The sequence below is a fragment of the Anabas testudineus genome, chromosome 15 (assembly GCF_900324465.2).
Source record: "Anabas testudineus chromosome 15, fAnaTes1.2, whole genome shotgun sequence".
In the NCBI taxonomy this organism is placed as follows: Eukaryota; Metazoa; Chordata; class Actinopteri; order Anabantiformes; family Anabantidae; genus Anabas; species Anabas testudineus.
In genome coordinates, this window is record NC_046624.1 from 7,404,021 (window position 1) to 7,417,502 (window position 13,482).

Genomic DNA, 13,482 nt, shown 5'->3' on the forward strand with positions numbered 1-13,482 from the left:
TGAGTCAATATGAGGCGTTTGAGAAACACTGGAACACACTTTGGTACAGCGATGCTATTAGTTTAACTGATTTTAAGGCCTGAAACGACCTAAATCGTTTGATTTTGTTACCACAAGGTTGTGTTATATTATGTGTTAGATCGTGATCTTTATTATTTACCTTTATAAAAAAGGTAAAAGGTTTTTTTCTGAGCGTCTGTTACAGCATTTTCAGAAGGGGACGTTGTAAACTTCCAATCCTTCCATGTAACGTGAACGCGACACTGCTGATTCACATTTCCCATGATGCAACGCGCCAAGCACCCGGCGGGGACATTCAAAACTATGGCTGAAGTTTCGAATAAATTTAATTTAACATCAAACTCTGAAGACACGGAACAAACGTCCACCGTAAACAGTGGAGACAGCAGGCTACGGATGCGCCTCTCGTTTTCGTCAGAAAACGATATTAGCACACCGGACGAACCGAATATGATAAATAATGTCCCAACGTTACAGAGTGTTCCTGAGTCAAATTCGTGTGAACCTTCAGCGGAAGTCGCCGAACAGCTCGTAAACACATGTTTAAAGGTGAAAAATGCCATTGAACTGAAAAGTGCGTCCACTGAACACAGCAGAACAAAACAGCATTGTGTGCACAACACTGAAGATAAGGAAAACACCGCTTTGCTCTCTACAACTATCGCTCCAGGTACGGTGTTGTTCCCAGCAACAGTTACAAATGGATGGTGGCTGTGTTACTAGCTTGTAGCATACTAACCTAGCTTATAGCTTAGCTAAACCGCTATATTTCATTTAAATCTGACTGTGGGAAGCACTTAAAGTGGTTATTCGCTGATCTCTAAGCTGTAGTTTAATCAGTTAGTCATCAATAATCAGCTATTTTAATGTCTGTAACTCTTACATGATTGCAGTATCCTAATGTGATGGTTTGGAGCTCTTCTACCTCTTTCCATCTTCTTTTCGCTGCAAACTAATTATCTGGGCAGGAGATTTAAAGATGTTATATTGCATGGTGGTACAGATTGTGCAAGGCTGTGTCTGCGGATTTGTTGACTTAAACATGGACATCAACAAACAAAATTAGTTTCTTTGTTTAACATAAGTTGTTGGCCCACTTTTATGTCATTAAAATGTGTAAAATGAATGCATAAATACTTTTTCCATTCCACTGTTCCCTTTTCGGGGTCGATCTGCCTCCATCTTCTGCACCCTCTTCTCTCAAATAATGCATAAATACTGAAATTAAATATTCTTCCTCCACAGTGCAACACTATTAATAACAGTAGTAGCTATATGTAAATTTGGAAAGTAGTTTGATTAGAACATTGGCCTTGCTAGATTTCATTAGGATTAACTAGCTATCAAAGACAGGTGGCATCCATCCCTCATCCTGGTGATATTTTTTTGGTCTTTATTTGGACAGACAATCCCCAAGAAGAGGACACATCTGATCAGAGAAGTCAGCAAGATTCCAACGTTCCTGCCAGCAAACAACACAGTGAGACAGAGGTCAGTGATGCTGAGGTGGTGAGAAGAGCAAAGGAAGAAGGCTGTGTAAACGTGGTCTTCCCTGGCACCGTTACTCAGGACGGCTGCTGCCGCTTCGTCAGTGAAATCCTCAAGTGCATTCTTTATCAGAGACAGCAACTACCCATGACATATGACCAGTTGGTGTACTCTCAGAAGAAACAACAGGCCTTAATGCAGGTGAATAGAAGAAGTGAGAAAAAAAAAAGTCTCCATCATAAATGAAGACGTTTGAGTTTTAAATTAACAACGTTTTGCTTTACAGGATAAAGACGTAGTGAGTCGGAGGCCAAAGCAGTCTGCAAATATGGAGTGGCGCAAGTGCAAGCAGACCCTTCAGGAGCTAGAGGAGGTGCTGCAGCAGCTGGAGGTGCTGTTTTCTCTTAGCAGAGTGCCACGTGTGTTGCTACTAATGGGTGGCTCCGTAGTCCTTCCCAAAGAGATGTATGAAATCAACATGGAGGCCCTGGTATTGGCTGGTGGAGATCAGTGTCTGCGGGTGTCATCATGCTTAAGGCAACTCTTCCGCACACTTTTTGTGGCGGATCTTTTGTCTGATACCAGACCTGTTCATTTAATGCCCACTACAGTCCTAGTGCTGGCTCACAGGAATTGTGGTGTTGGTTGGTTCCGCCCTAAACTACAATTTAAGGTGCCAACTCGTGTAAAGAACCAAATTATTGCTCTGTCCACTGATCCACACACATATAAGGAACCAAGGGCAGATGAGTCAGACTGGCAGGATTATGTGTGGTTTCAGGCGCCCATGACTATCAAGGGCTTCAGCAACTGAACCAGAAAGTTGGACAGTCTGAGATTCGATTCCTTTCTGCATTCAATTAAAAATTTTAATTTTAATAGTTTCCCAAGTGAATTTTGTACTGAGTTGTATATATTTTAATGAATTGTTTGTTTTCAACTTATGATTAAATGTGTCTATTAAAACAATAGTGAGGTTGATACAAGCAGTATACTTAGCTATCCTTTTTATATATAATCTTAAATACTCAAAGAATGTGTTCTTAACATTTTTGATAAACATAAAGCGATCTGTCAGAGGGCACTGTTAATTAGCGTTTCTACTTATAAATGTTTGATGTGTTTTGCAAGGACCATTTAAGGACACACAGAACAACACATAATATAGGTGCAATATATTTTAATCACATAACTTGAAAGGTTGTATGCATTATATGACTGTCTTTAATCTGATCTGTGGACACAATGGAATGCCAGTATCACCTGTGTATACGTTTACATTTATTAAAACTTGAATGCCATTTTATCAATGTGTCAGTTTTGTAGGAAAATCAAGTATTGTAGAGTGTGAAGAATATTTGTGTATGTGTCCTATTTGGAATGAGCGTCACCAATAATAAAAAAAAAACACATGTATTGGTAAGATAATTGAACATTGATTTGAGAATACTTCAAAGGATTCAGAACTTCTCCACTTTTTTGACAAACTGGACAACGTCGTTGGCTACCAGCTCTGGCTCCTCAAAGGCTGCAAAGTGACCACCTCGTGGCATAAAGTTGTAGGAGCAGATGTTTCGATATCTAATTTGTGCCCACGATTTAGGGCAGTGCATCAGCTCTGCGGGGAAGGCTGCCAGTCCAGTGGGCACATATATCGGTGTCCTAAATAAAAAAATAAAACTTCATTAGAGTCATTACGAGATGGAATAAAAATGATGTCGGGTTCAAAAACTAAAACAAGGTTCTGATGGTAGAAGCACTTGGCCACATACTTTGCATCCACCCTGTTGTCGGGATTACTCCTGAAGTTCTCCTTGTAGAAGCGCATTGAGGAGACTATGGAGCCTGTGGTCCAGTAGATCATGACATTTGTCAAGAGGTCATCCAGACTGAACTTCCTGTACAGATGCAATCATTTATATTCAATTACAGCCTGCAACAATCTCAAACCAATTATTACTTAGACAGTATGGTGTAAAGTTGAAAAATTCTTATACCTCTCCAGCCCACCATCTGGCAGATCTCTGTTCTTCATGTCAGTCCATGTGGAGAATTTCTCCAGCAAATAGGCAGCCAAGCCAACAGGACAGCTATTCAACCCACAGCCTGAAAATACAAATTAAACTGTATTAAGGTCTGGGAGGTATTAGGCATTTGGAGATTACTGAAATCTTGTAACATTAGCTTGTTTTAGGACATTTCTCACAAATATTTTGAGGAATAGTGAGTTCTTTTTAAGTCAACAACGGTGTCATTATGATAAGAATCAGCTTGTGTATCTCCCTACCGGCAGTGTCTGGTTTAGTTGCCTGAATGTGCATGTAGCCCGATTCCTTCAGCATGTTCCAAATGTTCTTCTCCATGTAGGGAAACAACCTACGGACATCTTCCCGACTTAAGCCCACCAAAAAGGGCAGATAAGGACCGATTATGAGGGACATGAGCACTTTGAACCCCCTTGTTGACATGAACATATTTAAGTGGAGACCTTTCACACATCTGGAAAATAGACAGATGATAAAAAGCTTATATTAGAGATTATAGGTCCTGAGACATTTTGATGTTCATTAAGTGTCACTTTATAGTTATGAGGTTTTAAGTAAGTTTTCCTTTTTGGGAAAAAAGTGTTTTTGCTTCAGTCTACAGGAATTTGTAAAGCTGGTACTTTTTGGGAGTTCATTCAGTTTTCACACTGCAAGCACTGTTTCACAATTTAGTAACAATGTCACAATGCTTGCAGGCTAGGGAAATTCCAGTGCAGTAATAACTTGTTTTCAGTAAGGGCTTGTTTTGCTGACTTACTGAGGCTTCATCTGTGACATGTTGGTGGTGATGAGCGAACCCCAGTCTCCTCCCTGCAGATAGAACTGAGAGAATCCTAAGCGCTCCATCAGTGTCAGGAAAATCCGAGCTGCCGCAAGGCTGTCAAATCCTAGAGAGGGACAGAAAGGATATGTGTAAACATCTGAAAGTGAAATGTATAAGTACATACATGCATTTAGAATAATCTACCTTGTTTGTGAGAAGCTTCTGAGAAACCGTATCCAGGTATGGACGGACATATGACCTCAAATGCAATACCACCATGGTTCTGCGTGAGGAGTGGCAGAATCCTGTAGAACTCATAGAAGGATCCAGGCCACCCATGCACGAGCATAAGAGGCACAACCTTCTGATTCTCACGATGTGGTGGACGCACATGAATGAAGTGAATGTCCAATCCTGCATTAAAGCAAAAGCAACGGTGTTAAAAAAGACAAAGACCAAAAATAGTCAACCGATTCATCCAGATTATGAGAAATGACTGCAGAGAAAGGAAGACCATGCTGGGGTTGTGTGTACCTTCTATTCTGGTTTTGAAGTGTGGATATTTGTTGAGCACTGCCACCTGCTTTTTCCAATCAAACTCATTCCTCCAGTATGAAACCACCTTCTTGAGGTAAGTTGAATTGAAGCCATACTGGAAGCCGCAATCTTCTAAAGGATCAGTGTAGCGGGTTTTGTCAATGCGCTCATAAAGGTCCTGTGGAACAAGAACGTTGCTAATCATTAAACATGGTGCTGTTTTATTACTGGTACCACTTTAGCTTTGATCACAGGTGATGAAAGGTGTGTAATAACAGTTCAAAATGACCCGAATCTCTTCATCTGAGGTTTGCACTTTGAAGGGGTAGATTTTATAGTCCTCTGACAGTGGTTTTTCTCCTGCTCCCCACCATCCTTCACCCAGAGGAATAGTTTGGATTTGTCTCCTTTTGTGTACCAAGTAGGCCAAAACCCCTCCTGCTGCCACGGCTGATCCTATCAGCACCTGCTTTTGGACAGCATCCAAGCCAAAGAAAGTTTCTCTGCAGGGCGTGGACAAATATGGGAAAACACTTTTGGAGATAAATACAGCACTGGTATATGCACACACATTTTGTTGTGATAAAATAAGTCCATGTAATAGCAGTCTTACTTCAAAACGTGCAGTGCTCGCATTGTGTCGTTCCAAAGGTGGGAGCCCGCAACAGATTAGACCTGCAGGACAGAGGTCAGAGGTTCATTCCCCACACAGCACATGGAGAGTTGTGCGCACGTACGCCAAACTTAAACCACCATACCTCGTTAGTCTCTTTTTAAAAGTTCCTTGGGTTAGAATCTGTGCGAACGGAAGGTTTAACCACAGGATTATGGATTATCCTGTCTGCAGAACAAGCCCTGTCTTGTCCAACCCAAAAAAAAAAAAATACAAGTGTGGCGTTCATTCGCGCTACTCGGCTTTCTGATTGGCTGCGAGCTAGGCCCCTCCCAGCGCTGACGACATTAGTGACGTCACATCTTACGTAACAGGGAGGTAACGTCGCTGTTGTTGTTATTAGGCTGCATTTGCTTCTTTATTTCCAAGGCGCGATGTGGAAGATCGTCTTTACCGTGTTGTCGGCGGTTTTCGCCACCGGGGCAGCAGCAGTCATGGTGGGGGGGTTGACCACCATAGATATCAATGATGAAGGGGCACAAAATGCCCTGAACTACGCCGTCAACCAGCACAACATGAAAAGCAACGACGCGTACCTCCGCAAAGTCACAGGCGTGAATAAGGTTCAGGTTCAGGTCAGTAGAGTTCACTTGGATCTGTCCTTTTCTGTAATATGTAGGTCTGTAATGTCGTTAAACGGTGTGTTTACATGCAGGCCGCGGTGATTTCAGACACCAACATGGAGTAGCCCCATTATACTGGAAGCAGAAGGGCTTCATTTGTATCTATAGAGTGGTTTTAGTAGACATGTGTATCTGTAATATCTGTTCTAACAGATCCTGAATCCTGATCCAGATTGTGCGCTGGCAGTGACACAATGCGGCTTCATAATCTTATCCGCTCCAATCATGTTTTATAATGGAGCTGCAGGTCATCCAGGTTTTTACAACCCAGAGAATGAGCTGGAAACCTGTTCGTTAAACACCTATAAAGGACAGTGTTGGAAAAGAAACACCGGTTTGGTGCCGATCAGACGTTTTACTGTAGTTTTGTGCCCTTCTTGAGTCTTAAAATGAGCCATTTTAGATTCACTTCCATTTTAGCCCTTCAAAAAGGACTTTGCTGAAATGTAATGGGTGCCATGACTGCCCTGATTTTGTATCAACTTGAACTGTGCCATAGATTTGCTATAGTGCTGTATTATTAGTTTTTGTTATTATCAGTATTTTCAGTGTCCTCACCCTCTACTGCTTACAGGTGGTTGCTGGCAGCAAGTACGTCTTCGACGTGACTATGGCAAGGACCAACTGCAGAAAGTCCAGTGCAACTGAATTGTGTGAAGTCCACACAGACCCCAAACTGGCTTGGGTAATGACTTGAATAACTTGATATTCTTCTCTAATCTACTGTGACTTCCTTTATTATGAAAGTTCATGCTTTAAATTTCTCACAGGCTGTACCCTCCCTAACGTATTATATGTGATCAACTCATTGCTCAATATTAGTTAGCTAGTATTAAGCAATGAGGTGGTCCACACAAGGTGAAACAATATATGCACGACTGTGTATATTATAAAAATCAGCGATTTAATTACTTGCTTTCACTACACAGATATTATGTGAATGTGATGCATAGTTTAATAATGCGATACACTAGACTTCCCCTCAGCTGTAGGCCACAAGCAACAATTGCAACAAACTTCCCTTTATAGAACTGTCAAGCTTAGTTTGCTGCTATTATTATACAGCTAAACTGGAACTAGACAGAGCAGAGCAAGTGGAAACTTGACAATATGTCAGTCCTCTAACATGATTGCACTAGGTTTATAATAAGTCATGCACATTTTTCTATACATGTGCCATCATGTTTGACATGCTCTAATAACCTGTGTATTAAAACCTTTTTTTCCCCCCTCAGAGTCAAAACTGTAAGTTCTCTGTGTGGAGCCAGCCATGGCTGAGACGCCTTGAGCTTCTTGAGGACAAATGCTAGACAAAGGACTACGTGGGAACCTTCCAGTCTTGGCATTTTTTGCAGAATACCTTTCATAAGAGAGCAATATGTATTCTCTTTTACATATTACTATAACTATTAACATTTTAATGCACATTAACATGGTCTGCTAGATTTAACAGTTTCTGACATTCACAGTATTTCAGACTTGTGCTGTTTTAAATGATACGCTTCATAGATGCAGCTGTAAACGCAAGGAAAGTTGTAGACGCAAGGGCCACACAAGTATTTTATTTACACAGTGAATGCACATCAGCTAGTACCCTGCATTTGGCCAGGTGCCATACACTACTCATCAGACGTGTGGGGGGGGGGGGGGGATGACTTGTCAGGCGAGTTTCTTTTCTTTTTTAACAGATAAGAAAGCGACCATAGATTTCTACTGCTTTATAGAAAGCTAGCTGGAAATGTCTTGTATAGCTTGCATACAATATGAAAGAGTCGCTAGGATTAACCTTCAGTTTTGCTATGTTAACCTGCACAATCCTTTACAAGAACGATATTATAGTGATCAATTACTAAACAAAGCAAAGAACAGATCTACACAAAGCAAACTATTGATTAACTAATTATAAACTTTGTTTATAAACCATTCAAATTAAAGTAGCATTTGAAAACTTAAATGAATGTGTTGGTGTGTGAATTTCTTATTTGACTACTGGAAAGCTACTGGGCATCTTTTGCTGTCATTAAGTCAGTTCTGTTATTCCGTTTTGTTTGTTATTACAACATTCCTGTCGTCAGTAAAACTGGCCAATAAAAATGCTCTAAAATGTATAATTTAAGAAGGATAACATCATAAATTACCACACATTAAGCTTTTAAAAGTTAACCTTTTTCTCCTTTATTTTTAAATGGCAGTTGTTTTAATAGCCCTTTTTTGGGGATCAATAAAGTCATATTTCAATTGATAAAAGCATACATCATATCAATATGATTATATTATAATACAGAGGAAAACATACATTTGTAATTGTTTGTACTGTCATTATATGCTTCATATTTTTTCCTCCAGTGGAATTCAGAGGTAAACATCGTACCTTCTGCTTCACTTTATTTATTTAACAGCTGCAGTGACTACATAACACACATTTTACATACAGAGCATTCAGCATGAGAGGATTATTAATTACATAACATTGATTTTAAAGATCTTATCAAAGTATAGCTGACACCAGTTAGACCTTTTAAATTACTGGTGTGCAAACAGCATTTTATGATCTGATTTATGATCTGGCATGTGACACAAAATGATACGGTTGAAAAACAAATATGTATAGCAAAACAAAATATGCTTTGTCTGGACGTTTGTCATCAGAATTGTACTTTGAAAGCGGAACTCTGCATTTACACCAATCTCACACAAGAGGTCGTCTGTTATTGTTTGTTCAGAGTAGATTTAAGAGTCTCACTAGTTAAAGTTAATAAATGACATGGAGACCTGTAACCGACTGGGATTTATAAAGCACAGGTAGATTGCTTTAAGTGTGCTACGGTGCGTTACTTTGTCATCTGGACCTATGTCTACAACATATGACAAAATGAACTGGATTCACAACACAAGTATGACTTGTTTGATGAGTGGGAACTTGGCCTTTTAGTGAATGTCGAAAGTGCGGATGGAAAATCCACTGAGCACAGTGATTTTCAAAGTGATTGACTTGTACATAACCTGCGCTCTTCTGTTTTTAATTTCCTCATTTTACCTTTATTGTTGCTTGTGTTCAACCGGTATTTTATTCTATAATCTGTAAATCTGCTGTGTATTAAGTAGTGTCTTTTAATTTTAGTTTTAAATAAAGTTGGAAAAGTAAAAAAAAAAAAAAAAATCCAAACTACAGCCGGTGCCACTGTTTCCCCGCCCCCGTTGGTGAGGACCGTGGACACCGGCGCGCCTCTCCTCAGACCGGGCCGGAGCACCGAGCACCTTCTTTGGTGGTACAGACTGGAAAAGTGTCGTCGAAATGATCGTGGAACTGACCGGAGAGCAGCTCACAGTGGCTGAGACCCAGCTGAGGAGCTATTTGCCGCGGGCACATCAGGTCTGTCCAGTCAGAACTAACTTGCTGTATAATAAACCCTGAGGGATGTTCCAAGGTGCAGATCATTGATAACTTTATACTGAATGTGCACTGCCGCATTCACACCTGGTGAACTGTAAATGACAGTGCAGCTGCTTGTTTTTACTTTTAAGGTTTACGGTTGTTTGGTCCTCAGAAACAGAGTCCAGTCAGAGCCTGCAAAGTTTTTAGTGGACACATGGCCAAAGTTCAATGTCATTATCTACAAACCACAACGTGAACAGGTAACTGCGTATGTCTACGTATTGAAGACAATATGAAGGTGGTTTCTGTGTATTTGTGCATACAGTATGTTAACATGTGCATTTTCTTGCAGAAGGGTGATCACTTTAAAGATATGCTGTTTTTTGCAAACGATGAGGCTACTCTAGCAGAAGCCCTGAGGAACTCCTCTGTTATTGACTGGACTAGTTTCCTTTGCGTGGGTAATAATAATAATAATATTCACTTTGCATACACCTGATGTTCTGTTTAATGTCTTGTTTAAAATACTGCCTCGAAGTTTGCTATTTAGCTTTGAATTCTATTCATTGTGTTTAGCGTCTTCCCACAGTTATGACTTATCATTTGGTGATCTGAGAAAGAACACATGAAAATATGCCTTCTTCCTACAGCACAAAAGGCAAAGATCAGTATCTTAGTGCCATATAAAGTTATGCCATGTTCATGTCGTAATAGAACCCTCTCTTCTAAAATGACTATGATAAAACATGACTTATTAACTACAAGATCCAAAACATCAGATCAATTTTATGACATCTTTGTTCTCCCATTTTCAGCAACATTTACACATTTGTGATTTCAAAGCAAATAATAATCTATCAGTCTTTAATCCACTTAAAGTAATATATTATCTGATTACTTTAAAGAAATACAAATACCAATGATTCATACATATGTGAGTTGCCTTAACAAAAAACATTTTTGTCCAAGGAATTGATCTTCGCCATGCGGAGATAATCAAAGCAGTGGCATCAGAAAAAGACGTGCCCAGCAAAGAATTGGCCATGTGTCACATGATGATACTGGAGGATGTATCCAAGCTTTCCCCTATAGACAGGTAGAGCCTATCCATGCAGTGATGTCTTAATTCTGAAACATATATATTTAGTTCACTGGTGAGACAGGATTCTGCTCTGCTCTGCCTCAGCTCAGGGATCTCCTTAAGCTCTCTGGATGAATCACATCTGGACTTGGTGAATAAAAACTGGAAGTTTGGAAGCAGCGATGTGGCTCGTAGGATGATCGGCAACATGATTAGAAACTTCCCTTCCTGCTGTGTGCTGGATGCAGAAGGAAAGCCTGTGTCCTGGATTCTTACCTATGCGGCATGCTCCATTGGGATGCTGTACACTCTGCCAGAGCACAGAGGAAAAGGCTACGCTAAAGCCGTGGTCAGCACCATGGCCAAGAGATTCCATGCCCTGGATTACCCAGTATACTGCTTCATAGAGGAGAAGAACAAGATCTCATACAACCTCTTTAAAACCCTGGGCTTCACTGAACATCCCTCACACAGAGAGACGTGGTTGTCATTCAATGATATCAACGAATGTGTGTAAAAAAATTTGAGCAAATGAATTTGCTTATATAACACAGAAAAGCCAGAATTTAGTTTGAAAGGCTTGTTTCTGAGAATCTACACAGGTTAAAAGCTAATGTTTTACACTCCTACAACAGAGCATGTTTTTTCAGTTCAGGTTCAGTTCCTTTAACCTGAAATAAACTGCGTCATGGGCATGGCCTTTGGACGTCCCACATCTCATCTCTTTTCTAAAAAAGCACCGGATGTATGGTTGGATCTAAAAAGGAAAAGAAACAATCTTAATATAGTTGATGTCCTTATTTACTACTCATTGTTAAATAGTGAACGAAAATTATATATTACCCATGCTACTCTGTTCTTAGCTGTAAAAAAAGTGTGGCTATTTTTCTCTAAATAATGATATCATTAGTTAACTCGCTATCTTTCTTTAATATATAATAAAGACAAACACTTCTAGAGATGACAATAAAGCTGATGATTTGCTAAGAAACAATGGAAGTGAAATAAATCTGAAAAAAAAAATAATAATAATAATAATGTGTCATGACAGTTTCACCTTTGTTCTGTAAAGTCTTCAAGGCGTAGCAACCAAGTGTTCCAGTACTCCAACATCAGCTCTGAGCTCAGCTGGTGAGCATGGGCAGGTGTGCCGTCTTTGTATGCTACAACAATGAGACCATTTTCAACCTGGAACAACAAGAGGAGATCAATAAAGTGTTTTTGCCTAGTTGACACAATGTCTATGGCCAATTTTCTCAATTCATGCTATAGCCTGATGAGAGAATTCTAATAACACAATAATATACCCCAATAGATCACCTGGTATTTGTAGTTGCCATCATTGTTCAAAGCCCCAGCATAAGCTGCCACTTGAATAGGGTTGTCATATGTGTTGCTTAGGAATGGTTTGGGCTTTTCTGACGTCTTCCAGTCAATAACACAAAGGACACCTCTGCAGATGAAATCAGCACGTGAATGTGGTGAAAATGGTGAAAAAAACCATCTGCTATAGAAAATGTCAGCACATTTACCTGTAGTAAGCAACACAATCCACAATTCCTAAATAGTTCAGGGTATCATGTTGCACAGTGCTTTCAATAGCTCTCACTGCCCGGACATCCTCCAGTACGTGAGAGATGCTCTCCATGTATCCCTGTACATCAGGTGGATACTCCTGTTGTGTTGCACCTGATGTCAGGATATCCTCCACAGCTGAATGGAAAACATTCCCTTGCCTAAATAAATCTGATTGGAAAAAATGTGTGGTCACTTAAGAACTTGCAATGTGAAGGTTACATTTACATACATTTATTAGTCATCTAGTCATTTGGCAGAGGGTTTTATCCAAAGCGACTTACAAGTAAGGTACAAGCAAGAAAAATATCAAACAAAGTGCTATGTGTTGTCACAGTATCCTGTGTGATTCGTGCTACAAAACTTACTCTGAGTGTATTCTTTGAAGCCATCCTCTCCAAGCTCTGCGATCATCCTCTTCTTCCATCTTTCCAAGTAGAAGATCTGCTCCGGGGAGAGAGTCTGCTGAAGTATGCGAGTCACACTCGGCACAAAAGACCTGCCTGGACCCCTTTTTAACAAAATCCGGGCAGGGAGGTCCTGACTCTAGCTCCTCTGGGTCTACAGTCTCTTCGTGGTGTAAGAAGGGATGGAGGGTTTTAGGTACCCTAGTGTCTTGTCGTGAGGAGGGCGTCTGGGTTTTGACGACAGGTCCAAAGATGTTCTCGTCTTCCGCTTGTATGGTCTCCGGGGTTCGGGAGCTGACCCTGGAGGACATGACTGTCTTCACAAGAGAAGAGTAGCGCTCACTGTCCACTGAGACGTAGGGGCTGCGTTTTTTGGGTGATCTTAGGCAATGACAAGCAGATAAGTTTCTGGCGAAGTGGGAGGTGCACTGAAGGACAAGGATGTCTCCAGCAGATAGCACGCGTTTGAGAATAAACATGCTGGCGGCTTCCAAACGACAAACGTGAAAAACAATAACTTATCAGCTCCCTACGTAAATGAAACTACAGTGGTTTCAATTTTTTACAGCACATTTAAAAGTTTCCATGCACTTGTAGCGACGGTACTTGCCCCAACATGCCTCAGACAAAGTCGAAACTAATCGAGAACCGTTTCTGAACGACGCGCCTCTTGTGTTGCACAAACTTCCGCAGCAGGGATTTGGAGTTCCGGGTGTGGCGTCAGTATTCGTAAGAATAGAAACTACATTACCCATGAGGCACAGTGCGCCATTGAAAGCCATCCGTGCAGCTGTACTTATTTTAGTTAACTGCTGCTTTTCTTAACGTTTTTTTTTTTTTTTTTTGCTTAGTCTGCACATATTCATTAATAACGAACAACACACTGTAACATT

The 13,482-nt window shown here is 40.4% G+C and overlaps 5 protein-coding genes across 5 annotated transcripts; 3 read left to right on the forward strand and 2 right to left on the reverse strand.

Annotated features, from left to right (window-relative positions):
• Positions 1–282: 282 nt before the first annotated feature.
• On the forward strand, positions 283–2,907 carry mad2l1bp (MAD2L1 binding protein). The gene is made up of 3 exons (XM_026356511.1): positions 283–691; positions 1,427–1,710; positions 1,796–2,907. The coding sequence occupies exons 1-3, from the start codon at positions 283–285 to the stop codon at positions 2,321–2,323; spliced, it is 1,221 nt and encodes a 406-aa protein (XP_026212296.1). The 3' UTR covers positions 2,324–2,907.
• Positions 2,673–5,755, reverse strand: ephx5 (epoxide hydrolase 5). Its single transcript, XM_026356510.1, has 10 exons — positions 5,613–5,755; positions 5,468–5,529; positions 5,144–5,357; positions 4,852–5,032; positions 4,522–4,731; positions 4,312–4,441; positions 3,797–4,008; positions 3,507–3,615; positions 3,282–3,407; positions 2,673–3,171 (listed from the first exon to the last, which is right to left on the reverse strand). The coding sequence occupies exons 2-10, from the start codon at positions 5,488–5,490 to the stop codon at positions 2,970–2,972; spliced, it is 1,407 nt and encodes a 468-aa protein (XP_026212295.1). The 5' UTR covers positions 5,491–5,529; positions 5,613–5,755; the 3' UTR covers positions 2,673–2,969.
• A 79-nt stretch (positions 5,756–5,834) lies between these two features.
• Positions 5,835–8,104, forward strand: cst3 (cystatin C (amyloid angiopathy and cerebral hemorrhage)). The gene is made up of 3 exons (XM_026356972.1): positions 5,835–6,102; positions 6,725–6,835; positions 7,386–8,104. The coding sequence occupies exons 1-3, from the start codon at positions 5,902–5,904 to the stop codon at positions 7,458–7,460; spliced, it is 387 nt and encodes a 128-aa protein (XP_026212757.1). The 5' UTR covers positions 5,835–5,901; the 3' UTR covers positions 7,461–8,104.
• Positions 8,105–9,358: 1,254 nt separating this feature from the next.
• On the forward strand, positions 9,359–11,149 carry si:dkey-76k16.6 (uncharacterized protein LOC566817 homolog). Its single transcript, XM_026356672.1, has 5 exons — positions 9,359–9,523; positions 9,676–9,786; positions 9,879–9,987; positions 10,496–10,622; positions 10,713–11,149. The coding sequence occupies exons 1-5, from the start codon at positions 9,446–9,448 to the stop codon at positions 11,122–11,124; spliced, it is 837 nt and encodes a 278-aa protein (XP_026212457.1). The 5' UTR covers positions 9,359–9,445; the 3' UTR covers positions 11,125–11,149.
• Positions 11,150–11,229: 80 nt separating this feature from the next.
• On the reverse strand, positions 11,230–13,262 carry mgme1 (mitochondrial genome maintenance exonuclease 1). Its single transcript, XM_026356671.1, is given in 6 exon segments — positions 11,230–11,364; positions 11,665–11,795; positions 11,928–12,060; positions 12,140–12,353; positions 12,551–12,716; positions 12,718–13,262. Coding segments are annotated over 6 exon segments (1,035 nt in total). The 5' UTR covers positions 13,069–13,262; the 3' UTR covers positions 11,230–11,324.
• Positions 13,263–13,482: the final 220 nt, after the last annotated feature.